Genomic DNA, 17556 nt, shown 5'->3' with positions numbered 1-17556 from the left:
CCTGAGTGACAGAAAACCAGCTGGTAGCTAGAAATGAATATCGTAATTTAACACTTAAAGCACCAGGGTTCATAGAGAGAAATATTCAGATTTTATTTTGTGGTTTTAAAGGCTCTATGTTGAAGTCAGTGAAAAATAAAGCATAGCTTTCTGTTTTTCTATCTGTTCTCGGCTCCCACACACAGCCGGGTCCACTCGCTCAAACTCTTCCAATTAACTAAAAGTTAGAGTTAAATATGAATGAGATGTTTGCTACCTTTGACAAAAAAGCTTAAGTCTAAGAAAGCAGTGTAGCATTTTTGCGAATGAAATAAAACTGACTCAAAGTAAGAAAATAAACTGCAGTCTCATTTTTATTGTTGATGTGTTTCACTCTGTTGAGCAGTGGAAGTAAATAAAATGTGTTACATGTATTTTGCTTTAAGTATTTACTTCCCGGGGTTTTTTTTATTTGTGATGCAGAGCTAGCTAACAGCTAACAGCTAGCTTCTCACTGCAGCGGCTCAGATGAGCCTGTACCATTTGCAGCACAATTTGGACTGAACCACTGTTCTAACAGTAGTAGGGGGATTGTTTTCTGAGATAAATGGCAGATTTATTTCTTTTTTTTGTTTCTTTTGTCTTTTCATATTTATATTATTTAAATGCAAACGTTTCTTCAATTTTTTATTTTTTTTTCTAGACTTTTCCAAGATTAGGGGATCTGGACCCCGTTCACCCCCCCGGGATTTACGCCTATGTTAGAAACTTAGATTCATAGTTTTAAATCTAAGTTTCAAACCTGATGTGCTTATCTGATCAGAGCCAGTTGACCAGCAGGAGGCGCCCAAGAGCCTGTAATTGTCCAGGCTTTTTATATTTAAAACAACTGTAAATGTGCAAAGCTCTATATTTTACAAAAGTTGTTAACAGAGGAACAATTTTACATGAATGTTGCTAAAAATGATAAATCATGAACTCAGGCTTTTAGAAACAGAAATAATAACAAATAGAAGATTTTCAATTTGATCATAGAACAATTCAATTGAATGATGCTAAAAGTATCAGCAATGTTTTGTAATTTGTAATTAATCTTGTAATTATGTTGGAAACAGTTTTTTATAACATAATTTAACGTAAATATCAACATCCCGTTGAAGAACATGTGTCCACTCTCTCAATGCAAAAGATTTTCTTTATTTTAACGCGCAAAAATAAAAAAATCTTGTTTCTGTAGTAGATATTTGTTACAAAATAAGAAGTTATATATTTGATCAAAAAGTACTTTTAACATTTGTGGCTCTAAATGACTTTTATTTTGCTGATCTGAGGGGAAAATTGGCTCTATGGGTTGTAAATGTTGCAAACCTCTGGACTGTATTTTTGTGTTTTAGATTTAATGTTGCTGATGCAAAAAAGAGACCAGACTCCTGGCCTTTTTATTATAAACAGTTTTTTATAGTTTGTTGTGCATCTGCAGATTTGCTCCTAATAAAAGTGAATTTATTTCTTTGTTTTCTCAGCTGTTCATGTTTTATTTAGCTTTTGTTTTTAATAACAAAAAGTTTTTTGTTTTTCTTAATGAAGCTTCCTTCTTGTCTCAGAGTTTGGGTCTGTGATGAATCATTTGTTTGTTTTTTTGGCAGGTGATATGGAGGAAGTGGACAAACATTTCTGGTGTTTATTTTTAACCTGCTGTGATATGAAGACTGACTGGCAATCCCACTTTTTAATCTCTCGCATAATCTGCACGTACCGCTTCTGGATTTAAAAAAACACTCATTACAGGAAAAACAAATGCCTTTTGTTTTCTTCAAATGATGGCCTTCCTCCGTCATAACTAGACAATTAGACTGAAGCTGGAATTTTAATTTCCGCTTTTATCCTTCATAATGGAGCAAATGAAGATATTTTATCCGGATCTGTTATGAATGAACATTTTCATTTCCTGATTTTTGGCTCATAACCATTTTTAGCTACCTGGAGCTGAGCTAACATATTAATCTTTCTTTCTACTTTCCTCTTCCACTTTCAGGGAACGTTTTTCTTCTTCAGCCACAATAAGTTGTTGTCGAAGCCACAAAAAACGTCAAAAATACCCTGCAAAGTGTGATACTGACTCCATGTTTGTTAGTTCATCTGCGTGTATAAAATATAAAGCAGGCACAAATATGAAGCGATTCATTTTATTCATTTATTTTACTTTAAAGAAAGAACAACTCAAGAATGTTTAGCACTCAAAAATTAAGAAACAGACAATATACCATATTCCCTTTACCAAATTATACATATCGCTTAATAGAAACATTTATCTTTATATTTTGGAAAAAAAAAAAGAAATAAAGTACGGTGTTTTATGTATGTTTAGTTTGATACTTATTTTTTAAAAACACAACTGCTTTAAAATGTTGAAAAGAAATCATCACTTTTTCTCCATCACTACTCATTAATCATCAGTTAAGTCAGAGTCTGGGACGGCCCAGTGGGCCTGCAGGGCAGTGGGCGGCCCACTGACCCAGCCGCTCAGGAAGCGCAGCTCGGCGTCCGGGTGGGCCGAATACATGTTGAAGGAATGGCCTGCCGGCTGGCCGACCTGCAGGGAGCGACCTTTGTTGGTGACAAAGATGAGCGACTGGATGTAGTGCGTGTACTTTCCGGAGATCTGGATGATTCTTTCATCGTCGTCCAGCTGCAACTCGCTGGCTGGGCCGGAAATGTAGCCGACGACCTGAGTCCAGCCGGAAAAATCATACTTGAACTGGAAGCTGAGGGAGACAGGAGTTTATTACATTTATGAAGATAATAACCTAACTACTTGGTGTCTCTTCTTAAATTTCTTAAATTTCAACTTTCGCAGTATGTTCCTCAAAGCTGCAGTATGTAACTTTTATATAAAGAACATTTTTTACATGTTCGTTGTGACAGTTTGATATGAGACAGAAAATCTATGAAAAAAAATCAAGCTCTTCTGTCTTCTCGCAGTGCCAACTAGAAACAACCAATCAGAGCACGAAGGCGGGTGTTAGCGCTGTCAATCACCCTCGTGTGTGTCCCTGGATCTCTGCTATAGTGTCTTACAGAAAGCAGAGCCTGTCGCAAATGCTAAGGCCAGTTATCACAGCCTCCCATGACGGCAGGTAAACACATTTCCTGTAACAGTAAGTTGTTTCAATCATTGACACAAAAATCCCAAATCATGATGATCGATATCTAATCTTGGACAATCACCCGTAAATGTAGTTGCTGGAGAGCTCCCACACTCTCACGGCGGTGATTCTGCCGACTCCCACCAGGCTGTAGGACGAACCTCCTCCGCCTCCCACCGACGACGAGAACGAATAGTGAGAGTCTGCAGGGAAAACGGTGAAAATATCAGCAAAAGCAGAAACATCACAAGAAAACTGAGGCTGTTCTATAAACACATTTCTAAACTGTTGAGTTGGATGTTTACTTACCATCAGCCAGGGCACAGGCTGTCAGGACAGCAAAGACAGCAATGAAACGCATTCTGTGAAATAAATTAATCCTGATTCAGCAGGGATTTATTCAGTTCATATTAATATTTAAATCACAGAGAAGCAGAAATACTTCTTACATTTCTGATCAAAGGTTTGCAAGAGGAGCAAAGAAAACCTGAGGAGGAAATGTTTGAACATGTTACCACTGCAGATTGTTTACCACACAAATCCAGCCATTAACTAATCATAATAATAATAATAAACACAATTTTAAAAAATGGGGTACTCACAGTGTTTTGTTGTAAATGTTTCAGAATCTGTGTCTGGTTCTTCCTTTCTTCTCTCACATGCTAAGCAACACTAACAGTGACTTTATGCCAGTGTGGAATGACTTCAAGCACATTTTCTAGGTATTTTCTCTGACTGCTTTCCGGATTCTTATTGGCCGATGGGAACCGCTTCAATCTAATGTCTTCCTGAAAAGACACACCTTTCAACACAAAGAAAGTATGCATGGTACGCTCACTAACACAGTCACTCTGACTGGCAATGTTACAAAAAGCAAATTAGTGCTTTCAGATTGGATCTGTGGGATTAAGAGGTAATCTAATGTTTCTAGTGTCAACTTGAGTTTTTCTTCTTCGTGGCGCGAGATGCGACTGGAAATCTCATCTTTTTCTCATTTGTTGCAGTCATCAGGCGCCACATCTTTGAATAATCTCACTTAAACTTTAAGGAACTGCATTAAAGCGTATCAAGTTTTCAGGAAAAGTAAGAACTATTATTTCTGTCGTAGCAAAAAATCAGCACCTCAATCTTTAAACAAAATTTGTTTCAAGTTGACCGACATGTTTTTTTTTTTGGTAACTGTTGCCTGGACAGGTCAACCAGAAGAGACTAAAGGGTTGAAGGTCACAACTGACGGTAAAAATTCTCAGTCCCAGATTCTGGAAGGAGTCGTTTTTAACACCCTTCAAAATCATATCTTATTGCACTTGAGACAAAACTATCTTATGTGAGGAAGAAATAGGAGCTTGTTTTAAGTAAATTATTCCTTAACATTGATTTAAAAGCTCCACTGGCAAATAATTTCACTTATAACATTTGAAAATGTCTTACTAAAATTGCGCTTAGGTTGTTTTGATGTCTGTCGTGGCGGAGCGGAAAGGTTTCTGGAAACGTCATGTGTAAAGCATCAATATAAATAAAATAAACCGATTTATAAGTGTTAGTGAGTCTGTTCTGCGTTGGCCTGTGATGGACTGGATCTGTCCATGTTTCTCAGAATAACAAAAAAATCCACCAAGATTTTCTTCCTTGGTAAAAAATAAAATTCATTGATCATTTAAAATCCAACAGCTGGATGAGATCTGGAGTATTTATGTATTTTTAATGTAAGAACAATAATAAACATTTACTGGAAACACAAGCTGGAGCTAAACTGGGCAGTTTTTAAATGTAGGAAGCCATGTTTGTTTGTGTGTGTAGAAAAAAAGAAAAGCCATCCACATATACATTCTGATTAGTTTTTATTAAAGTTTCCATTGACAAATAAAATTATGATTTAGAACCATATGGGATTAAAGTTAGACAGAAATACAGGTTACATTCGTCCAGAATATTTAGGACTCATAAACAAAAACAAAAGAAGAAATAAACATATTAATATTTTTTTATGAATACTAAAATCATTTACGTTGAACCTGCAGAGCAAAATGCAAAATTAGAATTTCCAGTGAAAATAAACACAAATTGTCTTTTCATTGAAGCAGATCTTAATTTAAATTTGAATATATGAGGAAACATTTTGCAAATTAAAGTAAAGATCATCCAAACAGTGTGGAGAGAATATCAGTTTGAACATGATTTTTTTCACTCAATTACCCTCGCTGCTGTTGGTATCGAGGACGGCCCAGTGGGCCTGGAGGGCAGTGGGCGGCCCACTGACCCGGCCTCTGAGGAAACGCAGCTCGGCGTCCGGGTGGGTCGGATACATGTTGAAGGCAGAGCCAGCAGGCTGGCCGACATGCAGGGAGCGACCTTTGTTGGTGACAAAGACCAGCGACTGGATGTACTGAGTGTACTTCCCAGACACCTGGATGATTCTTTCATCGTCATCCAGCTTCAGCTCGTTGGGTTCGCCAGACACGTAGCCGACGACCGGAGTCCAAACGACGCCGTAGCAGAACTGGAAACTGAAGGAAACAGGAAGTGAGGTGTCATATGTTAATCTGGGATGATTTAGGAAGAAAATACAGATGGTACCTTCAAGTTACATCAGAAATATTTTTGTAATGGAATTAATTTAGTCATAAAAAGACAGTAAGTTAAAAATATTGTTGTTTACGTTCACACTACAAGCTTTAGTGCTCAATTCTGATTATCTTTGTATGCTTGAATTAAAATGAAATTAACAGAAAAGTAGCATATCAGCAATATATACAGACTTATTTCTAGTAAATAATTTCTTAATATTGATGGAAAAAAATACTATTTAAACTGACAGATTATTTCACGTTCATCATGGGGAAATTGTCTTGTTGTAATTTATCTGCTTTTTCTTCAATATTAAAGAATTATTGACAACAACAAGTTTCTATTTGTTGCTGCTAAGTTGATTGTAAGTTAGTTTTGTTTTATTTCAAGTGTAATAACATATTTTCTGTAGAACCTACACTAGAAGTACCTGGTAAGATTTGTTGTTTTTGCCGTGTATTTTTGACTTGTCAGGGTTTTGTGCAGACTCAACACTGACTCATGTCTACATGAGCCCTATGTGTTTTTTTTAAATGTTGAAACATAATAAAATTCAGCATGTATTAGTGATTTAGTTACTCACTTACCATCAGCCAAGGCACAAGCCGTCAGCAGAGCAAATATAGCAACGTTTGCATCCTGTAAAACAAATTGATGATGACTCATTCAGTTCATGTCACTAATAAGTTAACATTAAAAAACGTTTTTACTTACATGTTTAGTGAATTTTTTTGTTGCAGGATTAGCAACTCAACCCTGTATGGAAGTTAGGAAATATTACAATGATCTGCTAAAGTATAAAGAGTGTCTAATTAACAACTAATGATTTTCTAAGTAATATAAAGTTTTAAACAAATACTTACAATTTTCTTCCGATTATTCTTGAGAATTAGAGTGGTAGCATATGTGTCCAGCTACTCCTCTAACTAGTTCAGCACAGAGGTCTTTTATACGAGTGTGGGACACACCCAGGAATATTTTTACAGCTTTCCCACTGATAACCTTCCTGGTTCTCTCCACCAGTGAACCCAGTTCAGTTGGATGTGTTGCAGAAAATGAACAGTTTGTTAACAAACAGTGTAGTGCACTAACTTTAGTCCTGTTGTTTTCAATGTGTAGAGTCAAATGTTTGCAGTGTTCATTTGTTTTTCCTTCGTTTTTGCTGTGAGATGTAACAGGAAATAAAACTTCTTCACCAGTTATCATCCACTGTTTCTAGAAATATGTCGAGCTGTACTTCTAAGAACCGGATCAGCAAATGATTCCAGGAAAGCATCCTATTTATAAATGTCAGGTTAAGAATTTTTAAATGCTCAATGATTGCTAGGATGTGTTTTGATGGTGGGACCATATGCAGAGACATCAAGTAAATAAGGAATGTTTCATGAAAAAACGAAGGAAACCATAAGAAAGGAACACAGGGAGCCAAAGCAGAACAAAAACCATAAATGAAATGAAAAATCCAGCAGGGAAGAAACAGGCAACATAATACGAGGAATCAGCAAAGTGTGAGCAGGAGACGGGTTTAAATACTGAAGATGGTTGCTGGAACAAAACACCTGGGCTCATTAGCTAAAGGCTTGCAGGTGCAAGGAAAGAGAGATAAAATGAGTCAGAGCACACAAGAGACTAGAAAATGAATCTAACACTTTAGAATAACTAGAGATACAAACTGAGTAACAAGGAATAAGCAGAAACAAGAAATGACTATAACTAGAAACACTAAGAAGGACTGAATTAAAGTAAAACAGAAAGAAGACCGATCTAATCAAAGAAAAACATTAAGGAACACAAAATAATGATCAAACCTCAAAAATAAATCAAAAACAACTCAGGACCAAACAATGATGTTTGTATTCTGATGGAAAACTGACACAAAACACTCAACATTCAATGAAAGCAGGCTTGTGTCATACATCCATAAATCTGCATGCAGAGAGACAGAGAGACACCAGCCTGGGATCCAAACCCTGGACTTTGCTGCAACAAGGCAACAGTAGCACCAACTGAACCGATGTTCTTCTTTATTATGTCAGAAAAATCCAAATGTGTTGCTAAACTCCTAGAATCTTTGTAAAAATACGTTTGGGTATTCTTTCAGCTCAATTTCTGGACAGCAGAGACGACATTTCACAGCATCGTGTGCTGGATGACATCATCAGTTGCTAGCAAACACTCCAAATCCACCTCCTTTGCTTTTCCTCTCAAAAAGCTTGCTTTAAATGTCCACCACTGCTACTGAACCTATGACACAACAACAACTCAGTTATTGCAGCAATGACAAAATACTGACATTACTTAATCTCATGCTACATTATGCAAACTGTCTGTGCTAACCCTAACCCTTCACAAGCAAGACGCTGTAAACCGAGAGCGAAAATAACTGGATGAACTTTCTATTTAACCTGGGTAAAACTCATCTGATCATCAGATAAGGAGAAAATATTTTAATTATTTAGTTTACAGCAAAATGGCATTTTAATGTGTGACAGAAAACATTGTGATGGCAGGTTTTTAGAAAATGTGAGCTCGACTGAAGTTGTTTGGTTTGGTTTATGTGGTAAAAACATATATCAGAATTTCTATATGAAATGGTTCACATACTGCAAAGATTTAACCATGAACTCATTAACTGCTGAAACGGTAAAGTATTGCAGAACATATAATGTGTTTAATTATGAATGCAAGGCTAAATGATGTATTAAACTTAACTGGGAGATATTTTTGATGTGCTATTAATGGACGGTCTTGACTGAAAAATACCACAAACAGTTTTTTAAAAGTGAAGGCAGCTGCAGTTTATTCATAAATCATATTTTCAAGTCAACAGTTAACATAAACATCATTGTGTTTTCAGAAAAAAGATCATAATTGATTTTAACATAAGTGCAAGAACAAAAACCCAGCAGATTTGACCTTGAATTAAATTTCTGATGACGACAACTTGAAGGATGGATTTTAATCAAAATAAATCCTTCAAGAGTCTTAATTGCAATTAAACCAGTGCAGTAAAAAAGTTGTGACTCAGATTTCAGATCCCAACATCTGTCGTCTGCTCAGACCTTAATATCTAGAAGAGCTGTTGGTTGGGCTCAAGGACGGATCGACGATCGCCCAGTGGGCTCCCAAGGAGGTGAGGCCTCCGTTCACATGGCCGCTGATGAAGATCAGCTCGGCCTCGGGGTGATCCGGGTACATGTTGAAGGAAGTGCCAGACGGCTGACCCACATATAGGGAGCGACCCCGGTTGGTTGTGAAGACGACGGACTGCAGGTAGTAGGAATACTTCCCAGAAATCTGGATGATGGCTTCTCCGTCGTACAGCTGAAATTCCTGGTTGTTTCCGTAGGTATAGCCAGCACCAGAGGACCAGATGTATCCGTACCGGAACTGGATGCTGGAGGAAAAGAGAAATAATGTGAATAACTGCTGGCAAAACTTTTGTGTTGTAACAAGAATTCTTGCTAACTTACCCTTGGATGTGGCTATTATAGTTTTCCCAAATTCGCACAGCGGTGATTCTTCCCTGACCGGTGATCGCGTAGGAGCTCCCACCTCCTGACCCAACCGGCTGAGAGAACGAGTAATGTGGCCTGACTGGAATGGAAAAAAACAAACATGTTACTAGTCAGATGCAAAATATCTTTTAAAAATAAAAAACACGTCCTCCAAAGTCGAAAATGTTATCTAATCATCTCTGAGATTGATGTTTTCTCATGAGCAACATGGAGACTTACGATCAGCCGCAGCAAAGGCAACCAGCAGAGCAAAGACGGCAACAAAAAACATTCTGTATAAGACAAATAAAAGATTTACTATTTTACCCTTAGACTCTTCACATTGTAAATATAAACTAACAAAGAATAATAAAAAAACATTTTACCTGACTAGTTGTCTTGCTCCTAAAATCTGAAGTGTGCTCTACGTTGTCAAAAACTAAAGAGTTATGTGTGTCGTTCTCAACCATCTCACTTTTGTATCATGGTTCAATTACGTCTAATGTTTTCATTGGCTGCTCAGCAAACCTTAAAAAAAATGTTGAAGCATCAGGAACTTGCTGACAGGTGGTGAATTGTTTTATCTGACAAAGCCAGCATGCCAGTAATCTGGAAGATATCCAGCACAGAAATGACAAACATCATCATTTTGCAGTTATGTTTGCTATTATTATAAAATCTACAACTGTAATGAATACAGAGTGTAGAGTTATGAATGAAAACAAAAAGGTTTGGTTGGTTTTTGGTTTACAAATATTCTGTTTTGCTAGACAAAGTGTCTTTAAACGTTTGCCTGCTGATCATTCTTCAACAGTTTGGGCAGATATCTTATTCTCGTGTTTATAATTCAGCAGGTTAAATCACAGTAAACAGATTTAGTTTTGTTCTCACCAGGAAGTAAACATCTTGGGACTTCACGAGAAACACATTTCTATTTTTATGAGCATCAAGGAAGAAGTTTGTCCAGTAAGTTTGTGGCTTCATTGCAGCTGTGGCATGTTCTATAACTGGAATTACAACTTTCGTGGGTTTATAACATGTAAACTTGCTCCTTTGGTACGCTCAGCATCTTTCCTAACAACGGTTATGCAAGAGACTTTCCAGAAATCAAATCATCAAAATTCACACGTAAGTCGCTCCAGACTATAAGTCGCACCCCCGGCCAAACTATGAAAAAAACTGCGACATATAGTCCGGAAAATACGGTAATTACTAACAGCAAACACAACCCTAAAATTCTTGCAATCATATATTGATTGCCGAACTTTCCAAAGTTCGGCAACTATTATCATTTATTAAAGATGTCTAGTCATTTTAAAATATTTTTAAATTGTATCAATAGTTGTTTTCTGTTTTTTTTTTTTGTTTGTTTGTTTTCTCCTTACTTATTACGTATTTTTTATTGAAATCAACATTATTACTAAAATATCTCAGAACATGTTTATTATCATTTCCACGGGCCATCATCATCATCATCATCATCATCATCATCATTCTTGTGTCGCTCCAGAGTTTTTCTCACTACCTGGAGCTCTGTGTTAGCTCAGTGTTAGCTAGGTGTTAGCTCTGTGTTAGCTCAGTGTTAGCTAGGTGTTAGCTCTGTGTTAGCTCAGTGTTAGCAAGGTGTTAGCTCAGTGTTAGCAAGGTGTTACCACATCATCATCATCCTCCTCCGACGATATTAAAGGCCCTGAATCGCTCATTTCCTCTCCTTGTCCGCTACTGAATCTCCGCCAACGGCCAAGTTAGCTTGGTAATTAACATATCGGTTAGTTTGACACATTTTTCTAAATGGGCTTATGTGCTTTTTTGCTTTTATGTAGTTTTTCTGTCTTTTTCAGTCTCGTTTCCGCTCATTTTCTCAGACACCTGTTAAATGGCGCTATTTATAACCTCAGAGGGGATTGATGGGCGGGCCGAAGAGGACAGAGGGATTTCATTGGATAAGTCCAATGTCTGTCAATAAAATCAACCAATGGGCTGTCGCGGTCGATAAAAATTAGATTTAGCATAATTTTTGTTAAATTATGACAGCGTAGGGCCCCAAATGTGGACAGTAAATACATCAGTTTGGATTTCAGACGGTCAGACTTCCCCTGGACAGAAGTTCAAACTGAATGCAGCTTTTTTTTTCTTCTTTTTTTGTGCGTTGCAACAATTTACACGCCACTTCATACTTTTACCTGCATTTGGTTTGTGCTAATTTCCACCCCTGGTATAGACAAGAGGTCAGAAGGGTCTGACGTATCAGTTATGTGTAGAATGGAACAATTATGATTAGAAAAAACCTTTCTAAAATCATTTCTGTTGATGTAGAAATATAGTCCTAAACTAGATGCAAAATGATGGTAAATTAATCTGCTGAAACCACCTGTTAAACTGTGGAAAACTTTTATGGTGAGATCCACAATATTTTATGTCCATACAAATATGTCACTAATTTGCCATGTGAATGTGATGAGCTCTGATCTGTGATGCCACAAATGAAGCTTTATCCATCTGGGAGCTTATGTGGGGATGTTATTCCACCTTGATGTTTCATGGCAAATGGTCAGATTTGAGGCTTTGGTGAACAATTTTTTTTACGTTCTGTCAAGATGTACATGTGTGGTGAATTTTATGACTGTCGGCCAAAGCGTGGCTTAGGGCTGATTTTTAATATGATTCTGTGGAGAAATTAGTCCACACCCACCAAATATTGGACCGCATTCCTGCCAGGGGTTGGACAAGGATCAATCAGTGAATTTGGTCCAGCTCGGTTAAAACAGGTGGGATTTATAGCCAAACGTATGGCAGCAGCGTAAACCGTCACGTCGCCACGCCACCATTGCCACTTTCAGAAAAGTGAGACCAGCTTGTTGTCTGTCATCAGACACACGATCACACTCATTAGGTCAAGAGATGGAGCTTTTCAGGAAAAAGTAACTTCCTGTTCAGAGGGGGAGGGGCTCAGATGACGTCAGATTATGACAACATTGTCAGGGATCCAACCAGGATCATTCATGCCAAGTTTTGTGCCAATTTACCTCAAGTTAAAATCATAACGTTTTGTTTGCGATGACGAGTACACCAAATTTGCCGCACAGCCACAGCACCTGAACATGTACGAAAACTCAATTTGTTTGATAACTTTTAAAGCCCCACCCCTTAACTGCATCCTGGCCAAGAATGAAGCCAATAGGTTGAAATCCACAGTAGTTTGTTAAAGTTCTATGTGAATGAAAGTGAAAAATGACAAATTTTTGCACAGAGGAAGACTCTGCAGATAATCATGAAATCTGCCCAGAGGACTATTTGCTGCTCTGCCATTTCTCTAAGAACATTTTAAAAGACTCCTCACAACCCGGTCACAGTTTGTTCCAACTGGCTGCAGATAAAGGAGCATTGAAACAAGGACAAACAAACTGAAGATCAGTTTATACCCATGAGCCAAAAGGGCATTTAATGTCACCTAATACAATTTATCACCCAATTTTGTTATGATTCATGTCATTTTATTGAATGGTTGATTTTACAACAATACAGTTTGGAATTATTTTTGCTACAGAATATGCCATAAAAAAAAACAAAGCATCTGTCAAGGAAAATGTTTCACATCTCTAAGTATCTCAATGTTAAGATCTAAATGATCACATTTAAGAAATACTACAATTTCTCAGCTTTATTGTCATGAAATCCCGCCAGACTTTAATTTTAGTTTTTAACCAAATCTATTAAACAGTGAACCTCAACATAAGACACACATGAAAAATACTTCTACAGCTTTTCACCTGTGTGAATCATCATGTGCTGAGTTAAACTAACTTTGTGAAAAAAAACTTTTTCCACAGTTCACACATGAATAAGGCTTTTCACCTGTGTGAATCCTCGTGCTCAGTTAATTTTCGATTTTGATGAAAACGTTTTCCACAGGTCACACATAAAAATGTTCTTCTCTTCTGATGTTGGTTCTCATCTTCATCAGGCTCATAGAAGATGTCTTGGTTCCCATTTGGTTCTGATTCAGTTTGGTATGTTTGATCATCAAGTTTAACCTAGACTGGAGATATTTATTTGTTTGTGTTTCTTTATTAGAGAAACTCAAACATTCAACAAAACAGACCATCCGCCATCTCATTGTTCTTCCTCCTATTCTTCTTCTTGGAGACTTTATGACAGTCGACATTCACATTGTTGCATTAACTTCCCCTTCTGGATAATTTGAGCAAATAGGGTGAAATATCATTCACCTAGCACTCGAAAAGTGAGACAAAGATGGGCAACCGCCGGTCAGAGATTCGGTTGTTTTCCAACTTTTTAAATCAGTTTCAATCTCATTTTACTTTAAAGGCAAAACTATCACTAATACTTTTCTGCTAATTTTTTTTTTTAACAAACTCAATCATCATATACATTCTATTGTTGAGTTAAAAAAACAAAACAAAAAAATAATCCCCACAAACTTTCTCTATTGTACAGAATAATACAAATCAATCCCTCAAGTCCAATCAAGTGGGAATGTTCTGGAAGGGAGTCAAACTGATAATGCATGAAATTAGTCACAATGGACCACAATGTCTCTTCATCTATCAGCATCAGTACTGGCTCTCCTCAGGGCTCTGAGCTGAGCCCTCTGCTCTTCACATTGCACACACTACATACAGTTTGACATAAACAGCATGTTAATACAATAACATACAGTTTATCATAATTCTTTTTTGATACAGAATATGCCAAAAACTACAACAGATCTGGGAAGGAAAATGTCATGGCTGCACATCTCCAAGTATCTAAAGGTGAAGATCCAAATGATCCCATTTAACAAATACAACAATTTTCAGCTCTATAGACATGAAATCCCTCCAGTCTTTCATTCCAATTTTTAACAAAATCAATTCTTTCGTGAACCTCAACATAGGATATGTTTGGAAATTAGGCCTGTCACGATAACAGATTTTGCTGGGCGATTAATTGTCTCAAAAAATTTGTGCAATAAACGATAATATTATTTGAAGACCTTTATACACTGATTTAATGGAAATTACATAATAATCTGGGTAAATCCGATCTAAATCAAAGATTTACCCAGACTGGGAGAGTGACGCAGCTTGTTGACTGTGACCGGTAGCCAATCAGAAAGCGCGGATTCTCCTCGTGCTTTCTGAGGGGAAACACGGAGGGAATCCCGAACAGCTGACACGATGCAACCCGAAGTCCAGCGGACATCGGAAACAACATGAATGTTTATTCAACAGTTCGTGCAAAAAAAAAAAACATAAATAACTAGGGGAGAAGTTAAATTTCTACCAGAAAACCCCGTAACTTTTCAGCTGTTCTTCGTTAACGTGACATAAATAGGTTATAATGATTTTCATTTAGTCAGGACTGACACAAGCCACATGCATTGCAGATAGATTGTAGTGAGGAATTGATTAATGCCTGGTTTCAAAGTTAGTGAACTGGACTTATTATTTTGTGCCCATTGTTGGACACAACATGGTTCGATCAAACCTTTATATCTAGGATTTCTGTCGGCTAATGTGTCTCTGAGGTTTTGATAATGAGTCAACAATTCGCGACATAATGTGTGCTGGGCATTACACTAAGGAAGTAAGGAAGGGAGGGTCAGTGGAGTGGAGCCTTTTTTCATTCAGTGTAAGAGAACCAACAGTAAGGTAAAAAGGCAGGAAGAAACGATATAGACGATAATTGAAATGAGGTTGATAGTTTTAATTTATTGTGTGATTAATTGATTTATCGTTTATCGCGATAGGCCTATATCGGAAATACTTCTACGGCTTTTCACCAGTGTGAATCCTCATGTGCTTAGTTAAATTATGTTTTTCACTAAAACATTTTCCACAGTTCACACATGAAAACGGCTTTTCACCAGTGTGAATCATCATGTGTCGAGTTAAATTCTGTTTTTTACTAAAACTTTTTCCACAGTTCACACATGAAAACGGCTTTTCACCAGTGTGAATCCTCATGTGCTTAGTTAAATTATGTTTATGACTAAAACATTTTCCACAGTTTCCACATGAAAAAGGCTTTTCACCAGTGTGAATCCTCATGTGTCGAGTTAAATTCTGTTTTTTACTAAAACTTTTTCCACAGTCCACACATGAAAACGGCTTTTCACCAGTGTGAATCCTCATGTGCTGAGTTAAACAAAGTTTTTGACTAAAACTTTTTCCACATTTCCCACATGAAAACGGCTTTTCACCAGTGTGAATCCTCATGTGCCGAGTTAAACTCTTTTTTTGACTAAAACTTTTTCCACAGTCCACACATGAAAACGGCTTTTCACCAGTGTGAATCCTCATGTGCTGAGCTAAGTTCTGTTTTTGACTAAAACTTTTTCCACATTTCACACATGAAAACGGCTTTTCACCAGTGTGAATCCTCATGTGCTTAGTTAATGCCCGTTTTTCACTAAAACTTTTTCCACAGTTCACACATGAAAACGGCTTTTCACCAGTGTGAATCCTCATGTGAGCATCAAAAACAGATTTGAAAGTCAAATGCTTTTTACAGATGACACATGAAAAAGGTTTCCTTCTTTCCTGATTTTGGTTCTCAGTTTCATCAGGCTTTTTTAAGATGTCTTGGTTCCTGTTTAGTTCTGATTCAGTTTGGTATGTTTGCTCATCAACAGGAACCACCATGCAGGTATCAGTCTCCTGTTTTAATTCAATCAGTTCTTCACTATGACTGCAGTAAACTTCTTTCTCTTCCTCTTTTATCTGCAGGTGTTCTAGATCCTCCTGTTCTTCTTTTATCTGATGATCTTCTGGCTCTTCCTGTTCTTGTTTCACCTGCAGAGGTTCAAACTCCTCCTGGTCCAGAGTGGATCTCCTCTCCTGGTTATAAACGTTACATTGCAGGCAATCTGCAGAAGAAAACAGACAAAAAGAGTAATTGTTAACTTTACTGAATTAAATAGGAGAATTCATTCAACATTTAAAACAGTTCCTTTGTTACTTGCTTTTCTAAGTTAGACAGGAAGAACTGTGGGTCCATTTCCTGTAAGTATGGGGACTGGTAAAGGACCAGCATGCACTGGTTGGGCCTGTGGGTTTTGACCAGAGCAGGAGAAGAAACAATGAAAAGTAGTGATGGTGAGATGAAGCTTCATGAAGCTCTGAGGAACTCCATCCCATCATGGACTCATGAGCCGATGCACCGCGGTGCTTCATATGCTCCACTGTGACATCAAGTGGACAATATATGTAAAATAGGCAACGTGAAAACAACACGAAGCCTTACAATGAGTAAACAAGTAAAAGATGTTTGTGATTCTGATTAATCTGTTTGTATGAAACAATGGCTGCATCAAAAAGGAAACTAGAAACAAATAGAAAACAGAGAGTTGTGATTGGCTTGTTATTCGCTGTTTCACCAGGGGCAACGATTTATTACTAAAAATAAAAACTTTAACTGTATTCTGGTTTAGGTGAGTTCTCTGTTTTATGTGCTTCATTAAAATCCTCCTGGATTACTCGGCACATCACTAATGAAAAGTTTATTTTTATTATTTGCTTGTTAAACTGGAGAAATAAACTATAAAAGGAATCTTCAAGTTTTTTGGACATTGAACTTCTTTTATCTACGTATGAAGCAAACAATCGCCACAACAATTTATTTATTACAAATTATTACATTTTACAGCTTCTAACACCGCTATTATTAGTTTATGCTGCTTTCTTTACTAACCTCGCGCTGCATTGTTCACATTTCTCCCGTTTTCAAAAGAAAAACTCAGTAGTTAAAGGAGGAAGAGCCATAAAAAGGTCATTTTCTCTCCATAAATCAGCCATTCTCATTGTGATGTCTGCCTTCATTTACCTGCTAACAAAACATTTATCCGGGAAAAGAGCGTTTACTAAAATGATCCTCATGCAGAAAGGTGCAGACATTTAGACCTTAACCTGCATCCAAACGCTGCTGTTTCCTACCTATTCGGTGTAAGATGATCTGGGGAGTCCGGGAGAAATCAAGCAGTCTGCGCTGATCATCCATCTCTTCCTCCGACTGGACGATGATTTCTTTAAACTCTGTCAATGTTTCTGCAGTTCACTGCTCGCTGATTCACTGGTTTAAGCTGGACTGGAGATATTTATTAGAGAAAAACTCAAACATTCAACAACACAGACCACGTGCCGTCCTCTTAGTCTTCTTCTACTTCTTTTTCTTCTACTACTACTTTTTCTTCTTCTTCGGGGTTTTAAGACTGTCGTTCGTTCATGTCATCGCATTACCGCCACCTTGTGGATCCTACGATCATTACAGCTACAGATTTCTCATAAAGTGCCAGTTCTCTTTGCAGAACCTAAAATCTTTTCCTAGTAACAGAATAAGCTGCAACAGAAAAGAGAAAAATACAA

General features: G+C 37.3%; 3 protein-coding genes across 3 annotated transcripts; all 3 read right to left on the bottom strand.

Annotated features, from left to right (window-relative positions):
- Window positions 1-2177: 2177 nt before the first annotated feature.
- On the bottom strand, window positions 2178-3834 carry LOC129354166 (zymogen granule membrane protein 16-like). The gene is made up of 5 exons (XM_055023678.1): window positions 3728-3834; window positions 3575-3612; window positions 3435-3487; window positions 3208-3328; window positions 2178-2744 (listed from the first exon to the last, which is right to left on the bottom strand). The coding sequence occupies exons 3-5, from the start codon at window positions 3484-3486 to the stop codon at window positions 2426-2428; spliced, it is 492 nt and encodes a 163-aa protein (XP_054879653.1). The 5' UTR covers window position 3487; window positions 3575-3612; window positions 3728-3834; the 3' UTR covers window positions 2178-2425.
- A 1304-nt stretch (window positions 3835-5138) lies between these two features.
- Window positions 5139-7832, bottom strand: LOC129354158 (zymogen granule membrane protein 16-like). Its single transcript, XM_055023671.1, has 2 exons — window positions 7828-7832; window positions 5139-5632 (listed from the first exon to the last, which is right to left on the bottom strand). Exons 1-2 carry the CDS (start codon window positions 7830-7832, stop codon window positions 5314-5316), a joined length of 324 nt encoding a protein of 107 aa, XP_054879646.1. The 3' UTR covers window positions 5139-5313.
- A 633-nt stretch (window positions 7833-8465) lies between these two features.
- On the bottom strand, window positions 8466-9664 carry LOC129354170 (zymogen granule membrane protein 16-like). The gene is made up of 4 exons (XM_055023681.1): window positions 9577-9664; window positions 9431-9483; window positions 9167-9290; window positions 8466-9090 (listed from the first exon to the last, which is right to left on the bottom strand). The coding sequence occupies exons 2-4, from the start codon at window positions 9480-9482 to the stop codon at window positions 8757-8759; spliced, it is 510 nt and encodes a 169-aa protein (XP_054879656.1). The 5' UTR covers window position 9483; window positions 9577-9664; the 3' UTR covers window positions 8466-8756.
- Window positions 9665-17556: the final 7892 nt, after the last annotated feature.

The sequence above is a fragment of the Poeciliopsis prolifica genome, unplaced genomic scaffold (assembly GCF_027474105.1).
Source record: "Poeciliopsis prolifica strain line A6 unplaced genomic scaffold, Auburn_PproV2 SCAFFOLD105, whole genome shotgun sequence".
NCBI lineage: Eukaryota > Metazoa > Chordata > Actinopteri > Cyprinodontiformes > Poeciliidae > Poeciliopsis > Poeciliopsis prolifica.
This window is presented reverse-complemented; position numbering and strand designations above follow the sequence as displayed.

What these genes read in the sequence shown, in the direction of transcription:
- LOC129354170 (XM_055023681.1), bottom strand. Translation starts at nt 9,482, where the DNA reads ATGTTTTTTGTTGCCGTCTTTGCTCTGCTGGTTGCCTTTGCTGCGGCT. An exon ending in TGCCTTTGCTGCGGCTGATC is followed by an intron (nt 9,291 to 9,430) that starts GTAAGTCTCCAT and finishes TTTCCATTCCAG; the next exon opens with TCAGGCCACATTACTCGTTC. An exon ending in TATAATAGCCACATCCAAGG is followed by an intron (nt 9,091 to 9,166) that starts GTAAGTTAGCAA and finishes CTTTTCCTCCAG; the next exon opens with CATCCAGTTCCGGTACGGAT.
- LOC129354166 (XM_055023678.1), bottom strand. Translation starts at nt 3,486, where the DNA reads ATGCGTTTCATTGCTGTCTTTGCTGTCCTGACAGCCTGTGCCCTGGCT. An exon ending in AGCCTGTGCCCTGGCTGATG is followed by an intron (nt 3,329 to 3,434) that starts GTAAGTAAACAT and finishes TTTTCCCTGCAG; the next exon opens with ACTCTCACTATTCGTTCTCG. An exon ending in TCCAGCAACTACATTTACGG is followed by an intron (nt 2,745 to 3,207) that starts GTGATTGTCCAA and finishes TGTCTCCCTCAG; the next exon opens with CTTCCAGTTCAAGTATGATT.